We start from the raw sequence: 19,426 nt of genomic DNA, 5'->3' as shown, positions 1-19,426 counted from the left end.
ACGACGCACGTGTCAATTTCCCACTCCAGTGTTTTCAAAATAAAACTACTTAGTTAGGTTTAGGCAACAAAACTACTTAGTTAGGTTTAGGCAACAAAACTACTTAGTTAGGTTTAGGCAACAAAACTACTTAGTTAGGTTTAGGCAACAAAACTACTTAGTTAGGTTTAGGCAACAAAACTACTTAGTTAGGTTTAGGCAACAAAACTACTTAGTTAGGTTTAGGAAAAGATGGCGGTTTGGGTTAAAATAACTCCAGAAGTGCTGTTACTTAAGTACAGAAGTTACGTGACAAATAAGTCCATGTTGACTTCTGGTTTCACGGGACATGATCAGCGGCCTCCTGGTGAAAGTCGGGTTTATTTTGATCCACCTATCCATCCACTCCGACCTCCGCCATACACGGCGTTCGCCGCTCTTTATACTTCCTGGTTCACAATTACGTGGATTACATACGAACTGATTTCATGCTGACCATCACGAAAAAAATGTGAAATTTGTGTCTATGAACACGAATCTATACATTAAATCTCGTGACTATTTCATGTGCGACGGGGCTGAAGCCTCGCAGGTGTGATTAAACCTACTCAGTTTGGAGTTGTACTTACCTAGTGCTGGACGGACGATTGACAAAAATATAGAGTGTTAAAAATGGATTTAGAGACTAATGCACACCAAAACAACCAAGACACAAGTTTTTAAATTGAAATAGAACGCAGTGAGAGATGGGTATTTAAGATAATAAAAGATAAATAAAATACAAGGAAATAAAAATAACAATAAAAATAAATAAATAAAAAATTATGAAACTACATAAAATAAGCAGATTGTGTTAAAATGATCAAATTTAATAAAATAAAATAGAATAAAAGAGATAATAATGATCAGCAGTGATTCAATAAAATAGAGTAAAATGAACACTTTAATAAGTATTAAAAATAAAAACCATACAATTATAAAACTATAAAACACTACATAAAAGCCAGACTAAATACTCTGAAAGGAGCCATTTGATACCTTAAGTACATTTTGCTGGTATGTACTTTTACTCGTGTAGAATATCAAATGCAGAAATTAAATAATAATATTATTAATTATTATTAAATATTAAAACAGAAAATGTTCGTAGTAAAATCAATGAATTCCACTGAAATCGCCTTTATTAAGTAAATATGCAAATATTCTGCACCTCCAGCTTCTCATATGTGAGGATGTGATGTTTTATGAACTTGCACTTTGCATTCTAAAACGAGGTCGGATGAGGTTGAATGCCATGCTGCAGCCATGTCGTCGTTATCATTCTCCACCCACCTGTGGCGACATCATTAATTGATGCTCCTGTCTAATTAATTAATTAAAAAGTGCTCGTTAGCAGAAGCCAGAATTGGAGCAGAGGTCGCCGCCTCCCCACATGAAAATAAACCAACATTTCTAGAAGGGGGCCGGGACTCAGGCACGCTACCCGGTAAATATAGTTATAGACCGGGGGGGGGGTATTCAGGGACAGGAGCAGCTGCTGGCTTCAGTCGAACACATTCAGCAATCAGTCCTCTCCACACTACCACACAGTACTCAACATCCTCCATGATCCAACATTCATTCATTAAAACGTAGTGCCTCGTACGAGTCCACAGCCTCCGTCCTCTCCACGCTTCCCATTCATCGTCTATGTCAGCAGCCGTGCAGCAATTCATTCTCGGCCGCTCCTCATTTGCATAAAGTTGATGTCTCGGCTGTTTTATGCAAATCACAGGCATCCGACGCGGCTCGCCGAAACTTTGAAACTAACCGTTGTTGCTCTAAAGTAAAGGCAGATTCATCAACATGGATTATTACTCTCATAAAATGTTTCCAGAAACACATCTCAGTGAACTGTTTTCATAACTTAGGAGAAGAAAGTTTCCAAGCGAGCCGCCGTGTTGGTTCCGGTTTCAAAGCTGGCAGCAGCAGCAGCCCACGGAGGGAAAGAGTTCGTCCAATCGGGCGTCTAGTGGCGGCCCACCGAGCGTCCGACGGTGGGAAGCGATATAAAAACGCCCCCGTGGACACGAACCATCACTTATCGACGGGAAGTTTTCAGTACTGAGTGAAATTCAGAGAGAGAACGAGAGAAACTAAATATTGAATATACTGAATATTAATTCTATTTGTTAGTTATTTCATTGTAATCAAGAAGAAAAAGAACCAAACACCTGTTTTGGTTTATGAAAACATGACCGTCGCAAAACTGTACAGAACACGTATAGCCCCCTTTACTGCTAGTAAACGAGACGACGTGGTACTCTTGGTGTGACCACGCCAGAAGACCCTTTAGCATTAGCCTCTATAGTTAGCCTATGGTGCTAACTAGCTTTCTGCTACTTCCGCTACCTCACCGGAAGTTACGCCAACAATCCTTTTCTACAGTAACGCCCCGAGGATAAGGAGGATCAACCCCTTTTCTGTTAGTAAACATGACGACGTATTTTGCGTTTGAGCGTTGAGTGGCGTCTCTCTGCATTGACTTCGTATGTTATCGTGCTGCGTGAAACGTTTGCTTCGCTCTTGGTGTGACCACGCCAGAAGGACCCTTTAGCATCAAGCCCCCCTCCGCCACTGAAGAGCGCCAATCACTCTCATAGGAATGAACGAGGCCCCGCCTCCAACGCTGTATCCAGTTCTCCCTATACATCCATGTTTAGCCCCCTTTGAGACTGACCCTTTGCTGCCTGGGAGGAAGTCACGACACCTTATCCTTGCACAATTCATTGGGGGGGTGGCTTTAAATGTAGACCTGTTATTTTTAACACATTCATGTGTATATATAGACAGCAGTTATTTAACCAACACGTTCTCACTCCCAACTCGTCAAATAGCGCCGCTTGGTCCGTGTTCCTCGGCATCGGAGGCCGACGCGCGGGGTACCCCCTTGTGAAAAACTAGTAGACTTCAAGTTACTGTCACTGAAGTCAAGTTTAAGTATATTCCCCAAGTATACTCTAAGTACACTTAGACTTTTCTGTATACTTGTCAGTAGAAGCCAAGTATACTTAAGTATACTTTTGTTGAGTATATCTCTGATAAGTACATACAAAGTAAACTGAAGTATACTCTCTTATTCTAAGTTTAAAGAAGTATACTAACAGCACACTTGAATAAAATATTTTTTGGTAAGGGACCCTTCTAGCGCTACGTTAGGACGGACCGGGGACGGCGTGTCAATATACGCTCGTTTCCTGCATAGTGTCCTTTGAAAGTAAAATTCACAGGAAGTTAGGTTTAGTCAACACAACCACTTAGTTAGGGTTGGGGTGAGGAAACAGTCGTGGTTGATGTTAACATCGGTCTCCTGGTTGAAAGTCTCGTGTATGTTCTGTCTGTGGTGGTTCAGAGTGTTAAAACGGCGTCACTTTGACACTCCTCTCCGCCGCCTCTATAAAGAGCTTCACATCTCAGTCTCAGTCAATGTTTGGACTCTGCCGTCCAGGGGAAAGTAAAAAGAGGGGCAGCTGCTGCTGCAATGTTCAATCCCCCAAAAACATTCCAGCGCCGTGTAATCAAAGCAGACAGCTGTAGCGTCTCTGCATGTGTCACTGCGGCGCTGCAGAATGACGGCTAAGCTGCTGCTGATGTACATGAATCACAGCTGCTCGCATGAACATGTGTGCAAATAACGCAGAGTTATGAATCGCTCAGCGTGGCTCTCACAGAGCAGAGAAGGACCCGGACGGGGATTTCCATCATCCTCTCTGCTTTCCCAAAATGTCCGAGTGTCGCCTTACAAAGAGTTTTTATTTTTAGCTGTGGGGGGGGGTTAAACTCCCATCTGAGTTTACCGCCTGGCCCACATCCCGATGAGGGCTGAATTCAGGTTCACTTTGGATCCTGAAGCCTTTTTTGAAAGGGGTAGGTGGAGTTTCCCCTCTCTCCTGTCCCCAGACCTGAGTTTGGGTCACAGCGGTTGGGTGTTGGCTCTCTCCGGTCTCCCTGCTGGTAACTCTCCTGGTTCCCTTCCCCAAACTGAACCACACATCTCAAAGTGAGATCATCATCGAAAACCCTGCGATGGATCAGCACAAGTATCGCACGGCAGGCGTCCAGGAGAAGCTGGAGATCGTCGGGGTGGAGGACCAGGCCGGGAACCCCATCAGCGCCCTGACCATCCTGTCTCTGCTGGAGCGCGTGGCCGGCATCATCGACAACGTGCAGTCCTGCCAGCAGCGCATGGAAGAGCGCCAGCTGGACCTGGAGAGCAACATCAAGGCGGTCCAGGGCGACGTCCTGAAGCTGGCCAAGGACCACACCGACACCAGCGGCACGGTGGAGAAGCTCCTGCAGAAGACCCGCAAGGTCAGCGCCAACGTCAAGGAGGTCCGGGCGCGCGTCGAGAAGCAAAACGTTCGCGTCAAGAAGGTGGAATCCACGCAGGATGAGCTGCTCACACGCAACAAGTTCCGCGTGGTCATCTATCAGGTGAGCAGAGTGCCGGGTCGTGTTTCTGGGAGTCCGAGAAGTGAAGGTGTGAACAGTGACCACTGAGTTCTCCAATTCTTTCAACAATTAGTCAATTAATCGATCGGTCGATCACAGCGAGTCATTCATCGAGGACAAATGCACTTTTGGTCATCGCCATCTTTGTTTTTTAGCCGTCACCATCTTGGTTTTTAATGGATTTTTTCCAGGATTTAAGAAGTTTAAAAGTTTAAATCTACCCCTCTAAATCTCAGATATATCTTTTTCCTCAATGTGGCCCTAATACTGCGTCGTACCGTCGTACCGTCGTACCATAGACCTACAACAATGATAAATAAAAATGAATATGGAAACAGTTATTCATTTGCATGTTTAAAAGTCCACAGGGAGCCTCTGGAGAGGAGATGAAGGTTGCTGACCTCTGGTCTGTAGTAAAACATCCTCATTATACTGAGAGGACTCTCATCATCCTTCATCAGGTCAGGTGAAAACTGCAGGATTCACTCGTTGAAAAATAAACCAAACGAGGCGTCTCGTCCTCAAACCGACACACGATCCGTCCTTTAAAGGTGCAAAGAGAGTGAGAAGTCTTTGAGGCTCTCGTGTTGATTGAGGAGGCCGTCGTCGTTCAAGAGATGGGCAGGCTTTATGATGCCGTTAGATTGGACAGCTGTTGGTCAGATGATGGACAGAAAGAGACGTTTCTCTGATTTCTCTGATCGAAGACGCCGTGTACGTCGCTGCAGGCTGTATGAGAGCAGCTTTGGTCAGACTAGAGGAGGATCGTGTGCAGCCTCAATCAGAAACACTCTGGAGTTCGTGCTGCACGGTGATTCATCTGCAGTAGTTTGATTAACTGGTAAAATGCAGTAAAGCATAATGAAACCTGACATTGTTAGTTGTACTCAGGCTAACCCCTCTTATTCGATAAGACGACTAATCGGTCGTTTTGGTCTGAAGGCTGGCCCGCACTAACAGATGTTTCAGATCTTACCAGATGTGTAAAGAGAGAGCCCAAACGTGACGACACGTTGAGTTAGATTGTTGTTCGTTTTTACTTTGTACTGAAAATCCATGAAGGATGGAAGAAGTCAACAACACGAGTGTTTATTTAACGTGTTGGAGACACGTTATAGAAACACTCGTGTTGTTTCCACAAATCAACAAGTTGGTCCTAGTTTTTGGCCGTCGCCATCTTGGTTTTTGGCAGCTGCCATCTTTGTTTTTGGCCGTCGCCATCTTGGTTTTTGGCCGTCGCCATCTTGGTTTTTGGCAGCTGCCATCTTGGTTTTTGGCCGTCGCCATCTTGGTTTTTGGCTGTCACCATCTTTGTTTTTGGCCGTCGCCCTCTTGGTTTTTGGCCGTCACCATCTTTGTTTTTGGCCGTCGCCATCTTGGTTTTTGGCCGTCACCATCTTTGTTTTTGGCCGTCGCCATCTTGGTTTTTGGCCGTCGCCATCTTTGTTTTTGGCAGCTGCCATCTTGGTTTTTGGCCGTCGCCATCTTGGTTTTTGGCCGTCGCCATCTTGGTTTTTGGCAGCTGCCATCTTGGTTTTTGGCCGTCACCATCTTTGTTTTTGGCCGTCGCCATCTTGGTTTTTGGCCGTCACCATCTTTGTTTTTGGCCGTCGCCATCTTGGTTTTTGGCCGTCACCATCTTTGTTTTTGGCCGTCGCCATCTTGGTTTTTGGCCGTCACCATCTTTGTTTTTGGCCGTCGCCATCTTGGTTTTTGGCCGTCACCATCTTGGTTTTTGGCCGTCGCCATCTTGGTTTTTGGCCGTCGCCATCTTGGTTTTTGGCAGCTGCCATCTTGGTTTTTGGCCGTCGCCATCTTGGTTTTTGGCCGTCACCATCTTTGTTTTTGGCCATCGCCATCTTGGTTTTTGGCCGTCACCATCTTTGTTTTTGGCCGTCGCCATCTTGGTTTTTGGCCGTCACCATCTTTGTTTTTGGCCGTCGCCATCTTGGTTTTTGGCCGTCGCCATCTTGGTTTTTGGCAGCTGCCATCTTGGTTTTTGGCCGTCGCCATCTTGGTTTTTGGCCGTCGCCATCTTGGTTTTTGGCAGCTGCCATCTTGGTTTTTGGCCGTCACCATCTTTGTTTTTGGCCGTCGCCATCTTGGTTTTTGGCCGTCACCATCTTTGTTTTTGGCCGTCGCCATCTTTGTTTTTGGCCGTCGCCATCTTGGTTTTTGGCCGTCACCATCTTTGTTTTTGGCCGTCGCCATCTTGGTTTTTGGCCGTCACCATCTTGGTTTTTGGCCGTCGCCATCTTGGTTTTTGGCCGTCGCCATCTTGGTTTTTGGCAGCTGCCATCTTGGTTTTTGGCCGTCGCCATCTTGGTTTTTGGCCGTCACCATCTTTGTTTTTGGCCGTCGCCATCTTGGTTTTTGGCCGTCACCATCTTTGTTTTTGGCTGTCGCCATCTTGGTTTTTGGCCGTCACCATCTTTGTTTTTGGCCGTCGCCATCTTGGTTTTTGGCCGTCGCCATCTTTGTTTTTGGCAGCTGCCATCTTGGTTTTTGGCCGTCGCCATCTTGGTTTTTGGCCGTCGCCATCTTGGTTTTTGGCAGCTGCCATCTTGGTTTTTGGCCGTCACCATCTTTGTTTTTGGCCGTCGCCATCTTGGTTTTTGGCCGTCACCATCTTTGTTTTTGGCCGTCGCCATCTTGGTTTTTGGCCGTCACCATCTTTGTTTTTGGCCGTCGCCATCTTGGTTTTTGGCCGTCACCATCTTTGTTTTTGGCCGTCGCCATCTTGGTTTTTGGCCGTCACCATCTTTGTTTTTGGCCGTCGCCATCTTGGTTTTTGGCCGTCACCATCTTTGTTTTTGGCCGTCGCCATCTTGGTTTTTGGCCGTCGCCATCTTGGTTTTTGGCAGCTGCCATCTTTGTTTTTGGCAGCTGCCATCTTGGTTTTTGGTCGTGGCCATCTCGGTTTTTGGATATCGGGCCGATACTGACTCAAACAGCTGGATCTATCGGTGACAATGGGGCCGATCTATTCACTTCAGTTTTATGTTTATATACTTTATGCATTATTTACTGGAATTTAAATTACTTTATAAGTTTTGACCAATTTGTTGCTGCATTTATTCCTATAAGATTTTTACCAAGTTGCGGGTGTAAATTTACATCTATATATTTATAATATAATATAATATAATTAATTTACTAAGGTTTTTAATGTATTTTTTCCAGGATTTAAACGGGATAAAAACTCATTCTAATCTACCAAATAGCACCTTTAAGTTTTCACAATTAGTGAAAAGTTATGGCACATTTATAGATTAAATTAAGACGATGGTTTTCATGTTATTTGTTTAATTTTGACGAGCTTTTCACTCAAACAGTGCAGATAATCCATTGAAGGGTAACTTTGGTATTTGTCAACCTGGGGAGAAGCTCGTTACCGTCCACACTTCAGAATAGTAACCGGGCCGCTATGTGCTGCTAACAGCTGCTGTGGATCCGTGACAGAGAGACCTATTCTGGGACCGCAGCGTTCAGCCTCACTGCCAGCAGGGACACGCTGTAAACTGCTGTCAACCAGAGTCAGGAGGGTCTGACACGGCAGCTTAGCACTAGGGTCAATATATAGATATCTATATCTATATATCTATAGATATAGATATGGATATAGATATAGATATATATAGAGAAAGAGAGACAGAAACAGAGACACATGCCCACTTTATGATCATCACATGCAGTTTGGGGCAAGTAATAGTCAAGTCAGCACACTGACACACTGACAGCTGTTGTTGCCTGTTGGGCTGCAGTTTGACATGTTATGATTGGAGCATATTGTTTTATGCTAAATGCAGTACCTGTGAGGGTTTCTGGATCAATATCTGTCATTGATCTGTGTTGTTAATTGATTTCCATTTTTTATATTTATTTATCTATCTATATTTCTTTTATTAATTGTATCTATTCCTTTTTCATTTTTTTTCCATTTATTTATCTATTTTTTTAATTTTCATTATTTTATTTTTTATACGTATTTCTGATTTTCTTTTTTTTCTATTTATTTATTTATAAATTTTTCCTTTCAATTTGTATTTTTTATATTTATTTATTTATTTATCTATTTATATTTTGTATTATACATAAGTAAGTACATATACTACATATAAATTATATATAAGTACCTGTGAGGGTTTCTGAACAATATCTGTCATTGTTTTGTGTTAATTGATTTACAATAATAAATATATACATATATTTGCATAAAGCAGCATATTAGTCCTCTCCCATGTTGATAAAAGGATTAAATACCTGACTAATCTCCCTTTAAGGTTCATTTAGAACAGATAAAAAATGTCTGTGTGTGTTGTCTATGAATGTCTAAACGATGATAACAATAATTTGTTCAGCGTGGTTGATTTCTGTACCGTCTTCGACCATCTTTGCTGATTTTATCTTTCAACATCAATTTTGGCTGGATTTGCAGGAATTATTGATGCTTGACGATTGACTAAAATATTTAATCTTGATTAATGACAAATTAATCATTCATCTGTTAATATGTTAATGTATATGTAGTATATGTACTTACTTATGTATAATACAATATACAGTATAAATGGATAAATAAATAAATATAAAAAATAAGAATGGAAAATACAAAATAGATAATAAATGTAAAGAAAAATGAAAATGGAAAAGAAAAAGTGGAATAGATAAAAGATTTTAAAAAATAAATAAATAAATAAATATAAAAAATGGAAATCAATTAACAACACAAAACAATGACAAATATTGTCCAGAAACCCTCACAGGTACTTATGTATAATGAAATATATAAATACATAAATATTAAAAAAAAACTATAGATAAATAGACATGAAAAATAAAATTGAAAGGAAAAATGAATAGATAAATAATAAATATTAAAAAAATAATAAAAATAGATAAATATATTGAAAAATATAAATGTAAAGTCTAAAATAAATATTTAAAAAAATATGTAATAGATAAAAAAAGGAATAAATAGATATATAAATAAATAAATATAGAAAATGGAAATCAATGAACAATACAAATCAATGATAGATATCGTCCAGAAACCCTCACAGGTACTGCATTTAGCATAAAACAATATGCTCAAACTGCATGTGATTATCATAAAGTGGGCATGTCTGTAAAGGGGAGACTCGTGGGTACCCATAGAACCCATTTACATTCACTGATCTGGAGGTCAGAGGTCAAGGGACCCCTTTGAACATGGACATGACAGTCCACGCCAAAAGTTAGCGTGAAATTTGCAGCGTTATTTAACCTCCTTCATGACCAGCTAGTACGACCTGGTTGGTACCGATGGATTCACCAGGTTTTATAGTTTACTATGATACCAGGATCTGACTTTTCTTCTGACATTTCTTCGGAAATTTCTTTTGGACGTTGTTTTCGGACATTTTTCAGACTCTTTTCACATATCTTAAGGTCAGATAGTTCAACCAGACGGGCGGCTCTCTGGGCTTCCTCTCCGTCCCGTCTGCAGAGGAGACAGTCACGGCGTTGAGCTTCCTCGTGACTGATGCGCTGTCGGTTATTCTGAGGCCTCCGTTCACCTCCTAATATAGATGCTTCGGCCAGGAAGCAACAGGCGGTTTGTTAGAGACGGTCGTCGCCAGCGGCTGAATAATGAAGGCCGGAGCTGTAATAAGAAAAAGATAAATGTATTGCTGGTTTCCACCCAGGGCCTCTCTGCCTCGGCTGTTTGTTCACAACGCTGGACGTTAGAGGACAGATTGTCATTTAATGGGTTTTAGTTTGGGATAGTTCTGCTGTGTGGAAACGAGAGGAGCTGAGCAATGACGAATGCAGTCTGAGAGTTAAACTTCCCACAGGCGCAAACAATTAAAAACTCAAATAATAGAGAGTTTCAAGACATCCGACATGTCTACACGTTCTGCAAAGGTTGCAGAGGAACGGTTTAGGAATGTTTCAAAACATTTATTTTTTTTAAATACCAGAATCCCTTGACCTCTGACCTCCAGTTATGTGATGGATGTTTGAGGGTTTTTGTTCGAACAAAAATTCTGAAAAATGTTGAAAAAAAAAATCCCCAAAAATTGTCCAAGAAATGTCCGAAAAAAAGTCTGATACAAAGCTCAAAGTTTCTTTTTTGTTCTTCCGTAACGTGGTGATGTCACCAAGTAACACATTTGATGAGGTCACGGTGTTAGCTGGAGGCTAACACTAGCAGTGGGCTAAAGCTCCACATCTAAATGTCCTCTGTGTTGTTGTCTGAATCCAGATCTCAGACATTAGAGATGAGTAACTGGGATTGGACGCTCTAGAGCTACAATATCAGAGAAACGTTTCAGAGACGGAGAGGAAATGATGTTAATATTTAGCCTTCTGCTAACAGCAGCTAACCGTGAGCCGTTAGCTGCTGTTAGCTAGGTAGCTGGTTAGTCCAGTCCAGACCAGCTAGCTAGCTAGCTAACGAGCCCACATGTTGTCACTCATCTGGCATTCTGGTAGCGTGGCGGTGCATTTCGAGAGACCGGGCGTCACATTAGCTGCTCCTCATTTGCATAAAGTTGAGGTCCAGGCTACGTTATGCAAATCAGGGGGCGCCCGGCGCGACTCCCCGCCTCTGGAAACCCCCATGAAACATTTGAACTAACCGTTGTCGATCTAAAATAAAGACAGATTCATCAACTGCAGGATTATTTCTCTCATGAAATGTTTTCAGAAACACATCTCGGTGAACTGTTGTCGTGAAATAAGAGAAGAAAGTTTCCAAGCGAGCAGCCATGTTGGTTCCGGTTTCAAAGCTGTGAGCAGCAGCCCGCGGAGGGAAAGCGTTCGTCCAATCAGGTGTCTAGAGGCGAACCACCGAGCGCCCAATGCTGGCGATAAAAAACGCCTCCGTGGACAAGAACCGTAATACTTACACACTTTTACTGCAGTAAAGGATCTGAATACTTCTTCTACCTCTGAGGTTAAAATACTCACAGACGTTCGGAGGACATTCAAAACGTTTGCTGGTGTGTTCAGAGTTTAAACATCTTTCTTTGGTTGGAACCGTCTCTAGTGGAGCGAGGAGTCATTAATTCTTTGGAAACATGTGAGTGAGAGTGATTCCCTGGTTAGTGCGTGTTAACATAATGTGTTAGTAAAATTAAAACGCTCGCTGTGCTCTTCTTCTTCCACCACCTGAGGTTTTTATTAATGCTCGTCTTGACCCACATCCCCTGCCGGTGTAATTATTGTGTCATTCACGGTGTCTGGACGCGCTCCGATGACTCCTCCCTGATTAATGAGTGTGATCGTTGCAGGTGGCCGCGGTTTAATTAGGATTAATTGGCTTTCACATCCAAAGTCACCTGTCGGGCGCAGCAGGTGGAGCCGCTTTGTTTGAGTCGGCCATCCGGAAATGTTCAGAAACATCAAGAAACGTAGGAAAATCCTGCTTCTTTTTTTCAACTAGGGCTCGGCATGTATTTAAAAAGTGAGACGGAGGGAACAAATGGAAATTCTAATCACATTATTTATCAGAGTATTACCCCGTCATCAGTGTGTTAATGATATTTATTAAATGATTAAACTTAAAATATATATATATTGCTTTTAAGTTCTCCAGATCTCACGCTGTGACGGATTTAACTTAAACACAACAACTCTAAATAACAGTTAATAACATTTTGCTGTGAGAATATTTAAACAATACAGAGCAGTACAGAGAGCAGTGAACGCAGCGTAGGGAGGAGGTCAACATTGATTCAGTGTTATTTTAACCCAAACCACCATCTTCTCCTAAACTAAGAAGTTTTGTTGCCTAAACCTAACCAAGTCGAACAAATGGTAACATTAGCATGCTAACATGCTCACATTGACAATGCTAGCATGCTGATGTTCAGCAGGTGACGTTACTATGACCAGCGTCTTTGTGTAGCGTGTGAGCGTGCTAACATTTGCTAACGGGCAGTGCCATTAGTTGTTGAGATATCGTCAGTGCGGACCGGCTGACATCTCCGCGTCGCTACAACCAGATGGTGTCATCATTATTAGCGGCCATCTCGTGTGCCTGCCAGCAGCTTCCTGTCTGACTGAGTCTCAGTTACTCCTCATCTGTAAAAATAGAATAAAACCTGATCTCGTGAAGATGCCAGTGTTTTCAGAGGCTGCAGGTCTGACAGAGTCTCTCAGAGGAATATCGTGTTTTCTATCTGGACCCGCGTCAATGAGCAGCACCGCAATTTATCCATAATGGACAGACGAGACGGATGAGAAGACGGGGATCGGTTTCACAGTGATCGGTCCTCGTGGAAGTGAATGTTGACAAGAGCAGCGTGACGTTTTTATTAACAAATCAGTGGGATATAAAAAACTGTAAAGATAAGTAAGAAGAATCAGAGGAAAAGATTAAAATCCAGCAGAACTCAACTAAGTTCTCTGTTTTCCCCGATATCAGTTTCATAGAAAGGTCCAGAACGTGTTTAGCTTAGCACAAAGGCTGGAAGCCTTGAATGTCAGAGATTGGTCAGTGTCTAACCTTAACCATTGGAGGTCAGTGTCTAACCTTAACCATTGGAGGTCAGTGTCTAACCTTAACCATTGGAGGTCAGTGTCTAACCTTAACCATTGGAGGTCAGTGTCTAACCTTAACCATTGGAGGTCAGTGTCTAACCTTAACCATTGGAGATCAGTGTCTAACCTTAACCATTGGAGATCAGTGTCTAACCTTAACCATTGGAGATCAATGTCTAACCTTAACCATTGGAGATCAATGTCTAACCTTAACCATTGGAGATCAATGTCTAACCTTAACCATTGGAGATCAATGTCTAACCTTAACGATTGGAGGTCAATGTCTAACCTTAACCATTGGAGATCAATGTCTAACCTTAACCATTGGAGGTCAATGTCTAACCATTGATTTGGAACGTTGCCCAGGACAACCTGATGCAACCAGAGATGTTAATGGGGTGCATACTGATGGTCTGATTCTTCTTCCTGTCTCGGTTGTTTCTGTCCGGACCTGTTGGCCTGACGTTGTGATCTGTATTCTTCTCTGTAGGGTGAGACCGAGGTCCCGTCAGTCGCCGTCACTAAGTCTCCCAAAGGATCCGGCCTGGACGGACTGGAGATCGAGCCCGACTCCTACGACGTCCCCGTCGACCTCTCCTCCGATGAGGAGTACCTGAGCGTGGAGGAGGCCGACCCCTCGCGAGCCGCCCGCATCAAGAAATCGGTCGCAAAGAGCACAGAGACCCTGAAGGCCGCCTTCTCCAAGGAGAACATGAGCAAAACCAAAGACAACCTGGGCACCAAGTTCCACAACCTGGGCGAGAAGGTCATGCCGCCCGAGCGGAGGGACAAGATGCACCAAGCCGGCGAGCGGCTGAAGCAGTCCGGCGAGCGGCTGAAGGATAACATCGCAAAGAAGGCTCCGAACAAAGAGACCTTCCGCATCAAGCTGAAGAAGGAGAGAGCCGTCGCCGAGGGCCAGGAGGGCGCCGAGGCCGAGGCCGAGGCCGAGGCCGGCGCAGAGCTCCAGGCCCCGATCGCAGACAAACCGGTCGCCTACACCGAGGTCGCCATGGAAACCAAGAGGGAGGGGCCCGTGGAGGAGGCCGGCGCCACCCGGATAGGAGAAGAGGATTACAGGAAGTAGATCAGACGTCGGATCAGACAGGAAAGAGGAGGCGGGACGCTGGAGAAAAGCTTGTGATGCTGAGGATTTAGAGAGAAGGTCTGCGATTGGTCGACATCAATGATGGACATTTTTATTTGTTAGAAGATCTATCGGTAGAGACACCAAAAACTCATCCGAATACGAACTGGTTATTTATTAAATCTAGTTCAGGGAGTTGATTCAAGTCAAGTTACTGTCAGATGTCATTTTTCAACAATTATATGATTCAAACAACTCGACGTGAACGTGAGGATCTTTATTTCACTGTGAATGAAAAAAATCAGGCTTAAAAATTTTGCGAGTCCAAATTTCCCGAGATGTGAGATTGTCACCAGGTTTGTGCTGCGATCGGTAACCAGCGCCACAGTGTGCAAAGGTTTGCACCCAGATGGCTGGAAGGAAAAAAAGAAACGGTTGATAAAGGATGACGAATGTTGATCTGCGTATTGATCTTTCATCTGGACGTTCATATAATGTTGTACATAACTGCCAAAACTGGGGAGGTGGAAATTTGGTTGGTGCAGGTTTTCAGCTGGTCTCTGAGACGCCTGCTGAGGAAACTAAATAACGTGGATTCAACGGCAGACTGGTTTCTGTACGCAACAGATAGTAGGAAGTAGGGATGCACCGATACCGATACCAGTACCGGGTATCGGTTCCGATACTGTGCTCATGTACTCTTACTCGCAAAACGGCGCCGATACAACAGCACCGATACCACTTTACGGCAGCGTGACGTTAACCTCTAGTCAGCATCTTTTGGGTCTTATTGCACACGCTCACGCTCCACCTCCCCAATGGTGCGGGCGAGACGGGCCGGTGGTGCGCCCGGGATCCCACCTCAGCCGGTGCGCGCCGGCCCTCACTTTCATTGCGCCACAGGGTTTTGCTTGCACCCTCTGACTCACGCGTTCGTTATACTCCTTGGTCTGTGTTTCAAGACGGGTCGGGTGGGTTGCCGACATCGCCGCAGACCCCTGGCGCTTTTAAAGTGTCACCGGGGCGCACTAAGGACAGTTCGCCCCTGTGACGCTTTGTCCACGGCCCCGGGAAGCACCTTCGCCCCGAGCCTTTCCAAGCCGACCTAGAGCCGGTGGCGGCGCACCGCCTCGTATGCGGGACTCCCCAGCCTGCCGTGTGTCGCTCACACCCTCCAGCTGGCTGTTAACGAGGGTCTTTAGGCACAGAGAAGTACTCGTATCGGTACTCGGTATCGGAGAGTACCCAAGTGTAAATACTTGTACTCGGTCTGAAAAAAGTGGTATCGGTGCATCACTAGTAGGAAGGAGATGAAGTTCATTTTGAGGTGCTTAAAAGCAGCGTCAGCGATTGCTTGGATAGATATTAAAGCTGCACTAGGGAGAGCTTTGGGGACTTCTTTACCCAGAAATCAAGTTCAGTTGGTCATTGATGGGTAAAATATTAGTTATCAGTTATCAAATTAGCATTAAATTTACAATATATCTGGTTATCTGGTTAGGAAGGCTTTGTTTTCTTTGTGTCGTATCCATCCAACCAACTCCCATTTTTCACGATTTCGATGTTGAAGAAACAGACGACTTATTAGTCGACTTACAACAACCTGAAGAGCCTTCCCATAAAGAAGTTTTAATCAAGTGTGCTATTAGTATACCTCTTTTAAACTTAAAATAAGAGAGTATACTTTCAGTTTACCTTTTATGTACTTATCAGAGATACACTTAAAAAAAGTATACATCATCTCATACTGAAAAGTATGCAGAAAAGTCTAAGTATACTTGTCTTATACTGACAAGTATACAGAAAAGTCTAAATATACTTGGCTTACATATACTTGGCTTATACTGACAAATATACAGAAAAGTCTAAGTATACTTGACTTATACTGACAAGTATACAGAAAAGTCTAAGTATACTTGTCTTAAGTATACTTGTCTTATACTGACAAATATACAGAAAAGTCTAAGTATACTTGTCTTATACTGACAAGTATACAGAAAAGTCTAAGTATACTTGACTTATACTGACAAGTCTACAGAAAAGTGTAAGTATACTTTAGCTTATACTGACAAGTATAAAGAAAAGTTTAAGTATACTTGGCTAATACTGACAAGTATAAAGAAAAGTTTAAGTAAACATAGAGTATACAGAAAAGTCTAAGTATACTTGACTTATACTGACAAGTATACAGAAAAGTCTAAGTATACTTGTCTTAAGTATACTTGACTTATACTGACAAGTCTACAGACAAGTGTAAGTATACTTTAGCTTATACTGACAAGTATAAAGAAAAGTTTAAGTAAACATAGAGTATACATAGAAGTCTAAGTATCCTTGGTTTATGCTTACTTTTTGATAAAGTAATCTATTTGAGTGTGTGAGAGTTTGTAAACGTATGTTTTGATATTAATTTACTTTAATTCATGAAGAATTGTCTACGTTTTTGCGTTCTCCGTTCACTGTGGAGGCATGCGAGAAAAAATTATTTGTATTTATTTATTCTAATCTCATCACAAAATATCAAGTCAAATAGCAAAAGTCTCTTTATGTAATACATAAATCATTGGCTAAGTACTATAAGTTAAAGACAACTTACAAGTATAGTTGCAGTAAAAACTAACAAACTAGTAGTTTACTGAGAGTATACTTAAAAAGTGGGCTAGGAGTATATAACCAGTAAACTGACAGTATACCTATAAGTTCACTTCATAGTATAGTTGCAGTACAAAATACAACTTGGACGTAAACTAGTTGTGAACTCAAAGATTACTACTCTTCACACTTAAAGTATACTTGAAAGTGTACACTATAAAAAAGTGGGCCAACTTAGTCCCAAGTAGTACACTTACAAGTATACTACTAGTACATTGATATTAGTATACTTACTACATAAAGTATTCTTAGGAAATATGCTCGAACTTTACTTCAAGTTTACTTGATAAAATAAACGAAGTATACTAGTTGACAAACCTTTAATGTCACGTATATTGTATAGTTTCCTCTGATGGAAATATTCATCCTGACAGATTTGGTGTTTGTTGGATCTCCTCTAGAATTTAAATAAAGTTTTGTTGGTTTGAGTAAATCTCGGAGGAAGGAGTGCAGCTTTAAGTTTGAGCTGCAGGTGATAAAACTAACAAATACTTTGCATGAACGTTACAGCAACAGAGTCCCTTATAACTAGCGAAGCTTATAACGAGTGTATGTTTGTATTTTAGATGTTAATTACTCCTCTGAAAGTGAATATGGCGGGTTTATGGCGCTCTGAGACGAGGTTTTTTCGCGGCTTCAAAGCTTTTTGAGCATTGCTGAATTTTGGCGAATGAATGTTTAATATTTTTTTTGTCCAGTTTTGCTGCTTGATATTCACAGTTTCTTTAGAAGGTTCAGAGTGATTAGTGAGGTTACAGCTTTCATCAGGATGATTTCAGGATATTTTCTGATGAAGCTGAGCTGACATAGTGCTGTCATTATATATTAACGTGTCTTATTCTGAAAAATACACTTCCTGTATAGCTTCAACCTTCTGTATTGATGTTCCTGCTGAGTGACACGGTGTTGATGGTGTTTTTAATGCAATAGATTGATAGTATTTGGTTTGATTTTTAACAAGGTTTCATCTCTCGCATATATATATATATATATTTTATTTTTTTCATCTTTGATTACAGCTCAGTTTCCATATTGTGTTTTGTTGATGCTTTACAATGAAACACGTCTGATTGAGGACCTGTGTTGTTGTTGTTTTTGGTCTGTACTGTATAAGCAGCACCTGAATCATTAATCATTTTGTTTTTGTATAAATAAAGTTCTCATGAAACCTGAATGAAACCGGTCTGCTGGATAAAAACACTTGACTGCAGTTGTTGGTGTTTTTATTATTATTATTATTATTAAGACTAAAATGGTTCATATGAGCGTTTATTTATTACATCCATCGTGAAAAAATGGAACTAGACTACAATATTCACAGGAGACATTTTTGAGCATTTATGACCACAACATTTTAGACCAAAATCAGTTCATTTCCATCTTTGTGATGAGAGGATCTGCTCTAAATCTGAGTTTTTAAGTTCAACCTCAGAGAACTGCTGCAAATCATCTCCACTTTCACTGGTTAAACGACCAAAATACTCATCTGCGATTAACATGTCTAAGATCAGAAGGAGTGACTCTGGTCATCGCTTCTTTTGTCAACGTTGAAAGGAGTAATAAAGTTTGCCCTCTCGGTTCGGATTACGGAACCTCCGTGTTCATAAATACTGTATATGGGCAACTCAACCCGTTACGCACAATGTGATTGGTTGATGCCTTTATTCACTGTTCCAATACCTGTACATGTACATGTACCTGCACCTGTACCTGGTACCTGTATCTGCACCTGCACCTGCACCTGCACCTGCATCTGACTCTATACATGTACATGTACGTGCACCTGTACCTGGTACCTGTATCTGTACCTGCACCTGCACCTGCACCTGCATCTGACTCTATACATGTACATGTACCTGCACCTGTATATGCACCCTTACCTGTACCTGCATCTGCAACTCCCCCGCACCTTTACCTGTACCTGCACCTGTATCTGCACCTGCACCTGTATCTGTACCTGCACCTGCACCTGCACCTGCACCTGCACCTGCACCTGCACCTGCGTCTGTATCTGCAACTATACATGTACATGTACCTGCACCTGTATATGCACCCATACCTGTACCTGCATCTGCACCTGCATCCTTACCTGTACCTGTACCTGTACCTGTACCTGTACCTGCGTCTGCATCTGCACCTGCACCCGTACCTGTACCTGTGCCTGAAACTATACATGTACATGTACCTGCACCTGTACATGCACCTGCACCTGTACCTGCCCCTGCACCTGCACCTGCACCTGCACCTGCATCTGCACCTGTACCTGCGTCTGTATCTGCACCTGCACCCGTACCCGTACCTGTACCTGAAACTATACATGTACATGTACCAGCACCTGTACCTGCACCTGCACCCCTACCTGTACCTCACCGACTGTGAGCTCGTTAATTTGAACATTGATGTAATGTACACCTGTTCAGTGTACACTTCGCTGTAACAGGCAAAAGAAGAAGACCACAAAAGAAGACTAAAGTCAATGTTGTTGAAAGTATTGTTAGTCACACATAATCAAATCATCTTTATCTGACTTTATTAGTGAAATATAACTGCAGTAGCCTACAGTGGGACTCTTCAGTATTACCATTTATATAAGTGTAATTATAATTATCTCCATCAGGTCTGACCCTTTGATCAGATGTCTGGTTTTATCACTAACATCTCAAACTCACAGCAGCGACAGAGAGGCTC

At 42.4% G+C, this 19,426-nt stretch overlaps 1 protein-coding gene across 1 annotated transcript; it reads left to right on the top strand.

Moving 5' to 3' along the window:
* Positions 1-3,673: 3,673 nt before the first annotated feature.
* Positions 3,674-17,948, top strand: cavin4a (caveolae associated protein 4a). Its single transcript, XM_074649887.1, has 2 exons — positions 3,674-4,452; positions 13,490-17,948. The coding sequence occupies exons 1-2, from the start codon at positions 4,045-4,047 to the stop codon at positions 14,084-14,086; spliced, it is 1,005 nt and encodes a 334-aa protein (XP_074505988.1). The 5' UTR covers positions 3,674-4,044; the 3' UTR covers positions 14,087-17,948.
* The last annotated feature ends 1,478 nt before the right edge of the window (positions 17,949-19,426 follow it).

Source organism: Sebastes fasciatus, chromosome 11, assembly GCF_043250625.1.
Source record: "Sebastes fasciatus isolate fSebFas1 chromosome 11, fSebFas1.pri, whole genome shotgun sequence".
Classification (NCBI taxonomy): Eukaryota; Metazoa; Chordata; class Actinopteri; order Perciformes; family Sebastidae; genus Sebastes; species Sebastes fasciatus.
The sequence above is the reverse complement of the archived record's forward strand: the minus strand, read 5'-3'. Positions and strand labels throughout refer to the sequence as shown.

Excerpts from the sequence above, each read along its gene's own strand:
- cavin4a (XM_074649887.1), top strand. The coding sequence starts at position 4,045 with ATGGATCAGCACAAGTATCGCACGGCAGGCGTCCAGGAGAAGCTGGAG. Across the intron at positions 4,453-13,489 it reads TCCGCGTGGTCATCTATCAG|GGTGAGACCGAGGTCCCGTC; the intron begins GTGAGCAGAGTG and ends TCTTCTCTGTAG.